We start from the raw sequence: 14,064 nt of genomic DNA on the forward strand, positions 1-14,064 counted from the left end.
AGAGAATCCCAAGCAGGCTCTGCGCTGTCAGCATGGAGCCCAACGCAGGGCTCGAACCCACGAACCGTGAGATCATGACCTGAGCCGAAACCAAGAGTCGCGGGCGCTTAACCGACCAAGCCACCCGGGTGTCCCAACTTGCTCTTGTCCTAATCTTGGTATTGATACTCAAGGTTCGTGGTACCAGCCTTTTTCCTTGGCATGTGAGCAATCGGAACATCCTGAGATACAGCCTGTGCTCTCCTCTCTGGCCTTCCCGTGGGCATCCCCTACACCTCGAGTCCTCAACCGGTGTATGTTGCTCTGTTAGATCAGCCACCAAGGCCGTCGCTCTACGTCTGGTATTTCACAGGAAGGCTTGCTTAGTACCTCTGTGCTTGGCACCCGAGATTAGTCCACTAATGCCTGGTGAGTAAATTAATAACGGAGGGTAAGTCCCGCAGGGACCTGTTTGCCTTATTTAGTCTGCTAGACACAGTTCTGAATAAGAGGGCCCTCAGCTAGATCTTGCCATTTTAGGAAGAGTAGTTTTTGAAATTTTTTTTAATGTTTATTTATTTTTGAAAGAGACAGAGACAGAATGCGAGTGGGTTAGGGGCAGAGAGGGAGACACGGAATCCGAAGCAGGCTCCAGGCTCTGAGCTGTCCGCACAGAGCCCGACGCGGGGCTCGAACTCACAAGCTGCGAGATCATGACCTGAGCCGAAGTCGGACGCTCAACCGACTGAGCCACCCAGGCGCCCCTATGAAGAGTATTTTTTAATTTGAGTTGCTCGTCATTTGTGATAGTTTTTGACCTCCGTGTTCTGGATTTGTACAGGGAGCCCAATTTCTGCCCATCGAGTGCACCACTCCCGGGCAGCCATCATACAGGAGTGAGTATACAGGGGTCTTTCCTCCAGCAGCTGGGTCCTTCTCCCTCCCCGCAGGCTGGGAGCACCTCCTGGGAGGCAACAGGGGCCTGCTTATAAGAGCAGCGAAGGACAGCAGGGCTGCTCAGCAGACAATTATTAAATGAGAGGACGAACAAAAGAATGTGAGACGTAACAGGAAACACGCGTCTCTTGTACATAAGAATTATTCTGCAGGAGCTGTTTCCCATTTGAGACAAAATAAGAAACACTTGTTGAATGAATGGATGGGCTTCCTCGGGGGCAGCAGAAGGCGGGCACCCACGTTGGCGCTGGCCTTGGTCTCTGGAGTTTGCCTCTCTTTGCCACTTCCTGGAGGGCACGGGGGCTCCAGTGTGTGAGGCTCCCGTTTGAGGCAGTGTGGGACCTATTGACAGGTGTTCTGTCCTCACGAGTTGGAACCCAGGGAAAGCACTTTTCCCCACCCCCCCTTCAGTCTGGGTCTCAATCTCTTAACCTCCAAAAAGGCAGTGACTATCCTAGCCCTTGGGGCCTGTTTCAAAAGCTGGCATAGTACATGTGCTTCAGATGATTCCAAATCCACGTGTTCTGACCCTGCTTCTGCTCTAAGGAACCCCACTCTGGAGGGTGGGGCCTTCCATCTGCATCTTGAACAATGATTGTAATGTAATCTAACCTTTGAGGGTGTGTAACTCGAATGCACGTTGGAACCCCCCGGGGGAGCTTGTTCGGCAAATGCTTGCCCGGGCTGTGTGCCGTGATTCAGTGGGTCTGCATCAGGGCTCTACCTGAGTCCTTTTTAGAAAGCTTTCCACGTTAGACATGGTCTTTCTAGCACTTGTCATACAAATTGGAGAGAAGTGCCCCCTCTGGTGGCCCACGGCCTCTTGGCCAGGAGCAGGATTTGAGAGCAGCCGTGAGCTGCTTTTCAGCCCTTCTGCCCCTCAGCTAGTTCTCTTGTGCAGTAAACAGCCTACACAACTGCGCATGATATCCCTGGCTCCAGCTGGTTCCAGTGCGTCCTCCCTTCAGAAACCAGTGAGGGGTGTTGGTTGGTAATAACCTTTGAAGGTTAAAAGGTTAAAAGCAAACAAAGGATTCACCTGGAGTAGCTTGTAGAACAGATTGGGGAATAGCCGAGAGCAGGGCATCCACTAAGAGGGGGCTTGTGCTGGTCTGGATGGGAGGACGTTAGAGCTGATGTGTAATGGCAGCAAAGAAAGAAAAAGGAGGGAGGGATCATTCTAAAAGAAGATGCCAGTTCTTTAAGGAGGGTCCTGAGGTGTGTCCAAAAGCAGCTAAGTGGACGCACCAACCAGATGGAAGAAACGAGTCAGCGGCTGGCCCCAGGGACGGGCCTTCGCCGGCCCATAGCATGCTCTGTGGAGAACAGTAGGCGGGGAGAGGTCCTCTCTGAGGCCCCGTCTCCTCATCTGTGGCCAAGGGGAGTTCATCAGTAGCTGTCTGTGTTCTAGGTGCACAGCTTACCGCACCAACTGCTTGTGGAGAGGGGAGAGGACGGGAGAGGTAATGGCCAAGTCCTTTCATATCCCCTCCACCCATCCTGGAGACCACCTTCGCCAGCTCCTCTGTAAGCTGAGGCTTGGCCTGTGTCCCTCTGCCCGCGGCTCTCTCGGCGACCGGCGTGTGCTATGCTCAAGCACCGAGGGGCTGGGAGTGCAGGACGGTCAGCGTTCCTGGGATAACTCAGACAAGGAGAGTCGGGTGTTGAAGGGTAGACGCCCCGGATTTCTCACCTGTCTATGGCATTCCTGCCCTGGGGTCGCCTCCCAAATAGAGGACTTGCAGCCCAATCCTTGTCCCGGCGTCTGCTGTGGGGGGAACCTAGATAAGGGACATGGGAATGGGCAGATCTCCAGCTCCAGAAGAGTTTGTCCTCACACACGCAGTAGCCCTCAAAGAACATCAGCCGTGTGCATATTTTTCTGGAGGGCGGGGAGCATGAGGAAGGTGGTCTCCACTCTTGTTTCCCGAGCGGGTGGGCTCAGTGATGTAGAGCAGTGCTTCTCACGTGGTCATGATCACAGAGGCTACCTGGAGATCGTGTTAACATACAGACTCTAATTCAGCAGGTCTGGGGTCCGACCTGAGAATCTGCATTTCTAACACGTATCCCAAGTGTCGGTGGTGCTGCAGGTGCAAGGACCACACTTTGAGTAGCAAGGCCCTTCCTGGCACAGTCCTTTGAAAATGGGTTTCGAGTGGGCAGGAGTGTTAAGCGGGTTTGTAGGTGGGGTAAAACTCTTCACTGTTAGTACATCTCTAACACCAAGATTCCTGGCCAGGATTTTAATAAGTACCCCTCAAACACTGAATTCCTACAAACACTTAATTCCTTTCTCATGCAAACACCACTCATACATTGTTTTTATGCCCCAATGTTAAATTCTTTCCTGCAGTTTCTGGAGAGGCCCTCACCTTATTGATTTTCCAGCCAACCTGTAGGGAAGAAGAAAAAAGAGTGAAAGAAAATCGAAATAATTTGATTTGTGAGATAGAATTCACCTTTGAATTCTTAGTTGGTTGATGAAGAATTTGCAAAATCTGGGAACTATTTTTTTTTAATCTAAGAATAGAAAGCGTGTTTTTAAAAATCTAAGAAAGGACGTTGCTTCTGTTTAACAGGAGGACAAAGTTCCTAGATGAAAGTCAAATCATTACGTCTTAAGGCTTAAAAGGCATGGCTTACTGATCTTTCTTTGCGGGCGTCTGGGTGGCTCAGTCAGTTGAGCGTCTGGCTTCAGCTCAGGTCAGGATCTCACGGGTCCTGGGTTGGGGCCCCGCGTCGGGCTCTGTGCTGATGGCTCAGAGCCTGGAACCTGCTTCCGATTCTGTGTCTCCCCCTCTCTCTGCCCTTCCCCTCCTCATGCTCTGTCTCTGTCTCTCAAAAATGAATAAACATTAAAAAAAAAATTTTTTTAATCTAAGACAAGACATTGCCTCTGTTTAACAGAAGGACAAAGTTCCTAGATGAAAATCAAATCATGATGTCTTAAGCCTTAAAAGGCATGGCTTACTCACCTTTCTTTGCACTTTGGGCTTTTCAGTTAGAGCTGGCTGATTTCTTTTTATTTGTTTGTATTCTCAAGTTCATATCCCTGTGGTTCCAAAGGGAGCAACCCCCAGCACTGAGGGAGGTGTTTTTATTTGCGTGCACTTTGTGAAAATATAACGATTAGCTCTATATGGGGTTGATGTAATGCGCCAAAGGGGGACATGTTACAGGAATAAGCTTATTCAACTCATTTCTAATTCATATTGGCTTTTAAAATGTAATATTTTTACTCATTTTAAAGCTTTCAAAGCACTATTTTCTAAGGGCCAAGAGGACTGTTGGGAAGAAGACGCCTGGCTCCACTTGGATCAGATAATTGCTCCTCCCTCCCGTGACCGTGACCAACCGACCTACCTACCGCTGACATCCCCCTGCCTGTGACTGGCTCAGAGTTGCTTAAAGTGCACTCACCAAATTCCTCACCAAATTCGAGGACTTCACGTCAGAGGGGAATTTTGCATTAACAGCTACACGGTTCGTCCGTCTCAAACATTTGTCCCGACAGTAGCTCCTGCTTGCTTCACTTTTTTAAGCGTGAAAAGAACAAACCCAGCATGGTCTGTGCCCTGGCTGCCCAACGGGGTTTGGACAAAATTTGAGAAAGGCACTCGTTTTGTAGCGCTTTCTTTACCCCGTTCCTCCCAACGCCCCGTGTGTGTGGGTGATCATCTCTGGTGCCCTGGGCTGCTCAGCTGCCGGCTCCCGCCTGGCTGGAGGTCTGTAACCACGGACCCGGCCTTGCCAGGCCATCAGCCATATTTGGCATCTGTAACATGTGCCAGGTTCGCCGGGTTGTGCTCCCCGCCTTTAGGCTTGGTTTCCATGGATTCTTCGGGGGAGGGGGAAAGGGGGGCCTTGTCCGTTCCTTGTTTGGCATTCCCCACCCAGGCCCCTTCTGATCCATTCTTACGGTGCCAGCTAGGAACGCCTGGGCAAGCGACGTCACTGCTTGGCATTCCAGTTTCCTCCTTGTAAAATGGCATCAGAGGGGAAGCTGCCACACAGAGGAGCCACTTGGCGCGTAGTAAGCCATTACTGAGTAGGGGCCATCTGTGGATTCCATGCTTATGGCCATCGGCACCAGCAGAGTCCCATAAGGCAGGTGTTTTGCCTTCCTTTGACAGGTGAGGAAACAGAAGCTTAAGGAAAGGATGGTTAATTTCCCTGAGGACACACAGCTGTTGCAGACCTGAGCCAGTAATTAAAGTTGGGACGCTAACTTGTGCACTTTCTATGCTGTAAGCCCATGTGGTTTTCTTCTTGGGTAGGAATTTCATGGGCCCCGTCCCAAAGGATTCCCTTCTGGGAATAGGACTGTTTTTTCTGGTGAGGCTCAGGCTGACTCATGGTCAAATGGGACCAATAAAGTATTTCCTGGGAATAAACTCTCTTTATGTTAACACAGTTGGCCAACTTATTGGGAACCCCCGCTCACCTCTGAGCCCTCGGTTGGTTAGGGAATTGGGGATAAAGTGCTTCCGAAATTTACCCGAATTCTGTATTAGCTGAGTTAACATGGAGGTCTCTCTCACCAGCTCACAAGGATCACACCTCAAGTGCCTAGAAGGAATGGGGAGGGGGTGCCTGGGTAGCTCAGTCGGTTCAGTGTCCGACTCCATCTCATGTCTTGATCTCAGGGTTGTCTGTTCAAGCCCTGCGTTGGAGTCCCCACTGGGCATGAAGCCTACTTGAAAAAAAAAAAAAAAAGGTGGGAGGAGGGGATCTTAGATGAACACTAAATTGCTAGACTGGCAGCCAGACATGGGGACATGAGTGTCACCTTCAGTTTGACAGACACATGAGGAAGCTAGAAAATGAGAAGTCAAATTTCAAACTTTTGCGGGTGCCTAGCCCTTGCCCAGACCCTGCAGATACGCCGCTCGCAAAGAGCACTGTGTTGGTAGTCAAATAAAGCACACTCCAGAATGAAATGAGATGGCGTGTGATTGGGAGGAAGGAGTCCAAGGAGGCTCCCTAACCTCATTGTCTGATTCTTCTTGCGAACCACTGCACGTTACAAACAGGACTGGGGCTTGACTCCACCGGCCAAGCTCCCGGGCCTGGGACAGCTGAGGTATGTCTGGAAGAAAGGGGGACTTTGCCAAGGCAAGCATCGCCCCTGCCAGGCAGACCAGCGAATGAACTTCTTCTTGCAGTCCCTCCATCCGAATCCTCGACCATCCAAGGCCCATTCATGTAATAAATGCAAACTCAGGAGCCCCTAAGTGCCAGGCACGGTGCCAGTCACCAAGGATACGGAGGCAAATGTGCATAAACCAAGTATGCTTTTCATCACGTGTTCTAGAAAATGTTCATTGATGTTTTCCTGATCCTGAGAGTAATGCGTGTCGGTTACAAAAAAAAAAAATTAATTTAAATTGAATCACTTAATCTCCAGGGAGAAGCCCCGATAGCATTTTATGATATTGGATATTCTTGTTAGCCAAGGAAAAGTGGGACTGGGAAAAAGGCCAGTTATGTGAATCTTCTTAGAATAAGATCCAAAATGTCAGAGTAAAAAACTTTTTTCAGACTTGATTGGGTGTTTACTTGAAAAGTAAACTAGGGGTGCCTGGGTGGCTCAGTTGGTTAAGCGTCTGACTTCCACTCAGGTCACGATCTCACGGTTTGTGAGTTCAAGACCCATGTGGGGCTCTGTGCTGACAGCTTGGAGCCTGGAGCCTGCTTTGGATTCCGTCTGTCTGTCTGTCTGTCTGTCTCTCTCTCTCTCTCTCTCTGCCTTCCCCCACTGGTGCTCTGTCTCTCTCTCAAAAATAAATAAAACATTTTAAAATATTTTGTTAAAAGAAGAAGAAAACTAAAAATTATGGAAATAAGTTTATATTATCCTACATTTAACAGCCCTTGTCGCACTGGAATTATAATGTCAAGGATATGTTAGACCCAGGGCAAAAGCTTATTTGCTTTATTAGCATCTTTAAAATAACATGTTAATTTTGGAGACGAAGAAATTGAGTGCTAGATAGGCAGGTTTTGGGTGTGAATATTCCTATTATATCATAAGGTAATATTCTTTGTTTCAGATTTTGCCTTTTTTTTTTTTTTAGGACAATCACAAAAGGGTCATTTTACAAGGGTGTATTTTTTCCAAGCACTTCTCTTGATCTTTTTTATTTAAATCCATATCTTTGGAAGCATCTTACAGTGTTGTCATCCAGGGATAATTATCAGTTAACCAACCTAAACTCAGCCAGATCGAGATTTATCAGTGGCTTTCGGTGGTTTGAGCAGTTTTCCAACATCACTTTCATTGATTCCATGAAAGCCTGCTTTTTTTTTTTGCAGCAAGGGCTTCGTTTCCCTCCGCAGTAAATTTGTACCGTATTTGAATTGGGTCATCAGATGTCTACACTGTCTGGCAATCAGGGACAAAGGGAGACAGTTTGTTCACTGGTCCGTGTTCCCAGTCAGCTGAGAGCTGGTCATCATAAGTCTTGCGACAGTGACAAAGTTGTGTTTTCTAACCTAAAGTCAGGGTAAGCAACGATTGGGACATGGGGAACAGAGGAGCTAAGGAGACCCCCGGTCCACCTACCTCCTGGCGGTACGGTACCAAGAGCCGGGCAGAAGTGATGAGCAACCCCCAGTAGATCACTAGTTTGAAACTTCACTGGGTCTCTCTGTGTCTACAAGGTGCCTGCCCCTGCCAAGGGGGTGAACGGCTCCATAATAAGCCTGTTTTTCAGTTCTGCGCTGGGCATAACGTGAAGCCAGAACAAAGAGGACGCGATGCTGCTTTGGGGTAAATTGTTCCCCTGGCTGGGCGGGGCTACACAGATTTTATTCACTGCAGATAAGAAAGCTCTCTCTTGGTGAGTGTGGATTTAAACGTGACCAATTAGCATTGTAGGTTCCCCTTGCATTCCCTTTCCTCAGCTGAGACCAAATGCCCCGTACTTTCCAGTGACTCCCAGTGCCGGGAGCCTCAGCTCTACAGAGTATTGTGTGAGGTCAGGTTCACCAGAAGCAGAACCCGAGCTGGGCGTTTCCGTGCAAGCGATTTATTAGGGAAATGCTCTGGAAAGAAGCGGAATGAATGGAGCAGAGGAAGGAACCAAACGGATGTGCTGTCAGCCGGAGGCTGCTTCAACCTAATCCCACTGGAACCCGAGTTGCACAGCAGAGCTGGCCTCACCTGGAGGCAGAGGGATGGCCTTTTGCACCCATGCCGATCACAGGCTGCAGAATCCTTGCGGGGAAGGGCGTCGTAAGCCCCCGGGCGAAGCGGCTCCCGTTCAGCCGGGAGCTGATTGAACCCACGTAGTAAAGGGGTCCTCGGGCAAGCACCCACACCATCCATACAAGGAGTCACGGTGTTTGCGTACTTCACAACTGTCGTAGGAGAGCGGGGTATGGAAATAAATGACCCCAGCAGGGCCGTATTGGTGCTGACAGGCAGCAGAAGGGTGATGCATGATATCCCTTCCTGTAGCACCACCAGGAGCTCATGAGTCATGAATCGTACACTGAGCGCTCTGAATCCCAGAGAGGTCTGTGGTGTTTGCTCTTTCTGCTTAGCCCCACCAAGATCCAACCAGAATTCTATAATCTCTAGTAGACTGAGTTAGAGTGACAGAAAGAGTTAGACTGATGCAAGAAATGCTGGCTTCAATGTTATTTTCTAGCATTTGGGAATTAACAAAAAGAAATAAATTCAGCAGCTCTTGAATAATCAATCAAAAGCAATCTTAGGCCAAGGCCAAGAAAACCAAGGGCTTCTCAAGTACCAGAGCAAGTTTTTGAAGCCACGGTCATTCCTGCACACTCACGCAAAAACTGAAAAGGTCTTTGGGGCAATAAATCTTTATTTCGAGAACAGATAGACCTTTGACTTGAATTGAAAACCTCTCTCCTGGAGGCGTCTGGGTGGCTCAGTTGGTTAAGCATCCAGCTCTTGATCTCGGCTCAGGTCATGATCTCATGGTTCGTGGGATTGAACATCACGCCAGGCTCTGTGCTGATATTGCAGAGCCTACTTGGGATTCTCTCTCTCTCTGCCCCTGCTACGCATGCTCGTATGCTCTCCTGCCCACATGTGTGTGCTCTCTCTTACTTTCTCTCACCCTCTCAAGTTGAAGGAAGGGAGGGAGGGAGAAAGAAGGGGAAGGGAGGAAGGAAGGAAGGAAGGAAGGAAGGAAGGAAGGAAGGAAGGCCTCTTTCCTTCTTTGAAAGGGATTTCTAGTGGGGTATTGAACTTCGCAAAGGGAGTTTGGAACTAGGTTGAATAATCGTGTAATTTATATACATGCTGGGATGCTCTTGAGAGTAATTATACCCATGACAGGTATGAACGGGAACTGTGCCAGGGAAACTGAGAGTCAGCGTCACCTAGGCTTGGGCTCGCTGCCTCTGATGCCCACAGGCTGATTAGCTAGGATTTCAAGGAGCTTCTCCTCGGGCCAATGTGGACTCTGCTTCTGCAGGGAGGACTATGAGGAAGGGGATGGTGACAAAGCCACCACAGTGAATCATTAGGACCAATCTTTGGGATATGCAGGTCTCGAGACAGCATTTGAGAAACTATTCTCTGGTTTCCTTATCGAAATTGCCAACACATACCCCCAGGCTCCAAGAGCAGCCCCTCACTCTGACGTGTAAATGTCGGTTTCTCTGCTGGGAGGTCTCTTCTTTCTAAGCTATGAGCTCTTCAAGGACAGGACTGACATCTTTCAGACCTGTGCCCTTCACACTGATCATGGTAGGTGATATGCTGACTCAGCTAACCCAACAGATGCTCAGGGTCTGTTCTGAATCCTGTGCCATTTCCATACTCTGGGTGTGAACTTAGCACCCGTGAGTATTTGGTGCCAAGATGCACGAAGTAAGCCTTGGAAGCAGGACTGAGAAAGAGTGTTCCTGATAGTGGGGACAACTTAAAAAGAGGTGTAGAATAGTAAAGGGTGTTCGTAGAATAGTAATGTGTATGCTTATTCCCTCTACAAAATCAGAGCTGTGGAATGGAGAAGGAGACAGGCTTTAGAGTGCACCAAGAAGGCACATGACCTCATTGAACTTTGGTGTCCTGGCCTCTAGACACACAGCAAGTGCTAGATCTGTGCCTTTGCCTTCTCCAGAATCTGCAACATACCATCTCCCCTTGGAAGTCTTGATTTGGCTTCAGTAACTTAGATCCTGTGGGTTCTGAAGAGCCTCCTGGCTTCCCTGTGTTGTAGACACAGGTGGAAAGACAGCAGCTCGCCACGACCCCTCTCCTGGCTTTCTCAGGCCACCGTGTGTAGGGTCCAGCCCTGGTGGGCTACACAAGGAAACTTCTCCTTGCCCTTGTACCTGGGCAGGCTTGCAGGGGCTCTGCTCAGCCCTCACACACCTCCTTGGTGTGTATTTTCCTTAGAGTCTGTCTTTCCAAAACTAGCAAGACCTTGAAAGGCAGGATTCGAGTGTGGGCTTAGGAGAAAGCGTCCAGAAAGTATCCTGTTGTCTTTAAGCCAAACCTTTGGAGACATCCAGCTCACGTGCGGCTGGTTCAGTTTACCAGGAGAGCACCGGGGTTCAGAGCCGAAACATCAGTTAAGAATGTCCTGGGTACCTGCTTCCCTTCCCAGGGGGACCATAGGTAGGGTGGGCCACCAGAGGAGGGCTAGGGGACTGGGCCTGGTCCCAGGTTCCCCTCCCACCGGAGCCAGCAGTGACTGTTGTCTGGGAACTGCCCCAAAGAAGGACCGTGTTTGCTAAAGTCTCGATCTGCCTCTCGGAGGCCACTTACACATATCTGTCCACACAGCCAGCCCATCCGTTGGTGCTTTTTCTCTTTCAGGAGGAAATGGGCATTTCCTGTGAACTGCTGGAATCAGACTTCCTCAAATGCAGCGTGGGATTTCCTTTCATGAGGTCCAAGTCAAAGGTAAGGGGCAGATACAGGGCACTTCCTTCACAGAGGCCCCCAGCCCTTCCCATCAGCCACCTGCCCGGTCAGCTGCACCCCCACCCTCAGTCTTCCTCCACAACCCTGCCCTGGGCAGTGGCGCCCCAGGGGCCCTGGACACATGTTCCCCTTTGATCCACGTGACATACCCTGAGTGTGAGAGACGTACCATGGCCTTGGGACTTGGGCAAGCCCCGTCTGGTTGGCCTTCTTGAAAATCTTTCTCTGGGACATTCCATGCCACTGTGAGAGAGACAACATAGGAGAAACGTGGTCTGGGCTAGTGACCTACTGTTCTGACTGTCACTCCCCTGGGTACTCAAAATTTTCTGAAGAGACCTCATAAAATTCTTAAAACATAAATACTGGTATTGCATTTTGTTTTTTTTAAGTGAAAGAAATTAGAGTCACTTTGGCATTTGCAAGAACCCAAATTTTCTGAGCTTAAATAATGTGGTCATGGTCCAGTATATTCAAACATTCATGGAACATTCTGGTATATGCCAGCCTTATAAGAATATGCAAAGATATGTAGAAGATGTGATTTTTGGAAGCAAAACTAGGATCTAAAAGATCAGGTCTGCCTTTTGAAATGAAAGCTATTTTTTTCCTGCTACGATTTGAAGGAAATTTCACATTCCTTTGCCGAACATCCTCCCCCACCCCAAAAAATGAAAATTTAATCCTCCCCTCCCCTCCCCCTTGTCATAGAATCAAATTGTTTTAATCTCCAAGGCATTTTGGTCCCAGTACCTGGTAGCTGTTTTGCAAACCATTTGTGAGAATATTCTAGTGAGAAGAAGGTTTGCTTATTTCCCAGCAAATCGCTCAGACCCTTCAGTCTCATTGAATATGTCTGCTCCAAACTACAGTGGCTCTTACGTCTGTGATTTCTAACCCCTCTCCTGCTCTGTTGCTCATTCTGTCCACAATCATCCCAGGAGAAGGGATGATGTAGCTTCCCCTAGAAAACGAGTTACAGGGGCACCTGGGTGGCTCGGTCAGTTGGGCGTCCAACTTCAGCTCAGGTCATGATCTCACAGCTCGTGAGTTCAAGCCCCGCGTTGGGCTCTGTGCTGACAGCTCAGAGCCTGGAGCCTGCTTCGGATTCTGTATGTCCCTCTTTCTCTCTACCCTCCTCTGCTCATGCTCTGTCTCTCTCTGTCTCGAAAATAAATAAACATTAAAAAAAAAAAAGAAAGAAAACGAGTGACAAATAGCTGGCTGGACCCTGGCCACATCCCCTTAGACTCCAGGTAGGGTGAGGAGAAGGAGGAACACCCTGAACCCTGGACATGATTGCCCTGTGGAAACATACATGGCACTTCCACACACAAATTTAATTGAAATCTTTTCAGCAACAGAAAATAGACTTAATTGAAAAAACAGTAGCAGTTGCCATTTCATTGTCAAATCCAGCCTGTATCCCAAATCAAACCTAAGGTGTGCCTGGCTAATTTTAGTTTAAAGATTACGTTAAGAGGAAAATTTTATCACTTCCATGTACGGATCCAGGATCGCTTACCATAAAGAGAGGGTATGTAGTCATAAAAATGAATATAGTGAAAACAAAGCCACGTTGAATTCGGAAGCATTCAATTTTGTCAAAATTCATTAATTCTCAAAATAGTCATGGGAACCGACAGAAGTATGAACGTTGGAAAGTTGGATTTTTTCCCAGCTTGGTAATGCCGCTACCTTCCTCCCACATACAGAGGCTGAAACCATAGCGACCCTAAACCTGGAGACAGGAGGTCTAGGGGTGAGTCCCTGGAGGAGGCCCAAGAAATGACACAGCGGGGACAGGCATTGCCTCTCTCCGTGCCCACCTTGCCCTCCCCTGTGCCTGAGACCCTGTGGCTCATCAGGCTGCAGACCACCTGCAGAGCCTCGTGATAGCACCGTCAGCTTGCTTTGTAGGCCACGTGTTTTCGTCCGTCATGACCAGCCCGCCCAGTCTCCGGCCTTCCGTTCTCCCAGGCCCCCGTCTCTGGTTTTGGCTTCTGACCTCACCTGGGTCTTTAGTGTGTTTAATTCCGATCTCCTGCCAGTTCTGACCCTGTGCTGGGACAAGACCCTTGACTTTCCCTTCCTTTGTGTCCTCCAGCTCTGCTTCCCATCCCGTCTCCATGCCCCACCCTCCCTGGAAACTAACAACCCCTGCTGCAGCAGAAATTTCCGTCCAGAGAGGGATGTCCAGTATACATTGTATTTGATGGTCCAACGACCGTTACTTTCAGGTAGCATTCAGGGCAGTTGAGTCCAGTGTTGCAAAGTTAGACCAGTGCCTAGCATTAGTCATAAAGGAACCCAAATATTTACATATTAAATAATCAGAGACTCTCAGAGCTTGGTGGAATTTAAGAATCATTTTGTCCAGGGGCACCTGGGTGGCTCAGTTGGTTAAACATCCGACTTTGGCTCGGGTCATGATCTCGCGGTCCATGAGTTCGAGCCCCGCGTTGGGCTCTGTGCTGACAGCTGAGAGCCTGGGGCCTGCTTCAGATTCTGTATCTCCCCCCCGCCGCCCTGCCCCTCCCCTGCTTGCACTCTGTCTTTCCCTCCCTCCCTCCCTCTCAAAAATAAACATTAAAAAAAATCGCTTTGTCCAATCTCTTCTTTTTGTTGAAATGCAAAGAGGTTGAATGTCTTGGCTAACATCACATAGTTTGTGGCGGAGCCTGGTTTTATAACCCTTACCCAGAGGCCCCTCCCACATTCCCACAAATGCCCAGTATGTACCTGGTGAAAACCATTTGTTCAGGGCGGTCTGCCCCCAGGCACAGGAAGCTCACCCCTGGGAGTACCTGAGACCATTGTAGGTCCCGAGATTATTTTAGGCAGAACAGGGACACTGCACTCAAGGACATTGACTCTCAGTGAGACAGGCATTACCTGTTCAACACCCTTTTTCCCTAATCGTATGCAGGAGAAGGTCTCTGATAGTGTTGGCATGTGTTTTAACACCTCCCTGTCACTTGCTAATCTCCCTCTCACCAAAATAGAGTGGACCTTCCGGCTCAGGGCCTTCAGCAGGCAACAGAATGCTTTGTTTTCATTTATTTTTATGACAGTCCTCTCTTAATGGTAAGGGACCCTGGTTCCCATCTGTGATCAGGAATAGAAATTTTCCTGTCTTTAGGGACCCCGAGGTGGCTCAGTCGCTTAAGCATCCGACTCTCGATTTCAGCTCAGGTCATGAGATCAACCCC

At 49.0% G+C, this 14,064-nt stretch overlaps 1 protein-coding gene across 1 annotated transcript in view; it reads left to right on the plus strand.

Annotated features, from left to right (window-relative positions):
* The window catches only part of ITGA9 (integrin subunit alpha 9), a 345,722-nt gene that overhangs the window by 252,882 nt on the left and 78,776 nt on the right, over positions 1-14,064 (plus strand). Inside the window, exon 19 of the mRNA XM_047099700.1 lies at positions 10,745-10,831. Within this exon, the coding sequence (XP_046955656.1) occupies positions 10,745-10,831 (87 nt within the window). The remainder of the gene's footprint in view (positions 1-10,744; positions 10,832-14,064) is intronic.

This window comes from Lynx rufus, unplaced genomic scaffold, assembly GCF_022079265.1.
Source record: "Lynx rufus isolate CCGP_SWC_20201006 ecotype Redwood Valley unplaced genomic scaffold, mLynRuf1.p SCAF_5, whole genome shotgun sequence".
Lineage (NCBI taxonomy): Eukaryota > Metazoa > Chordata > Mammalia > Carnivora > Felidae > Lynx > Lynx rufus.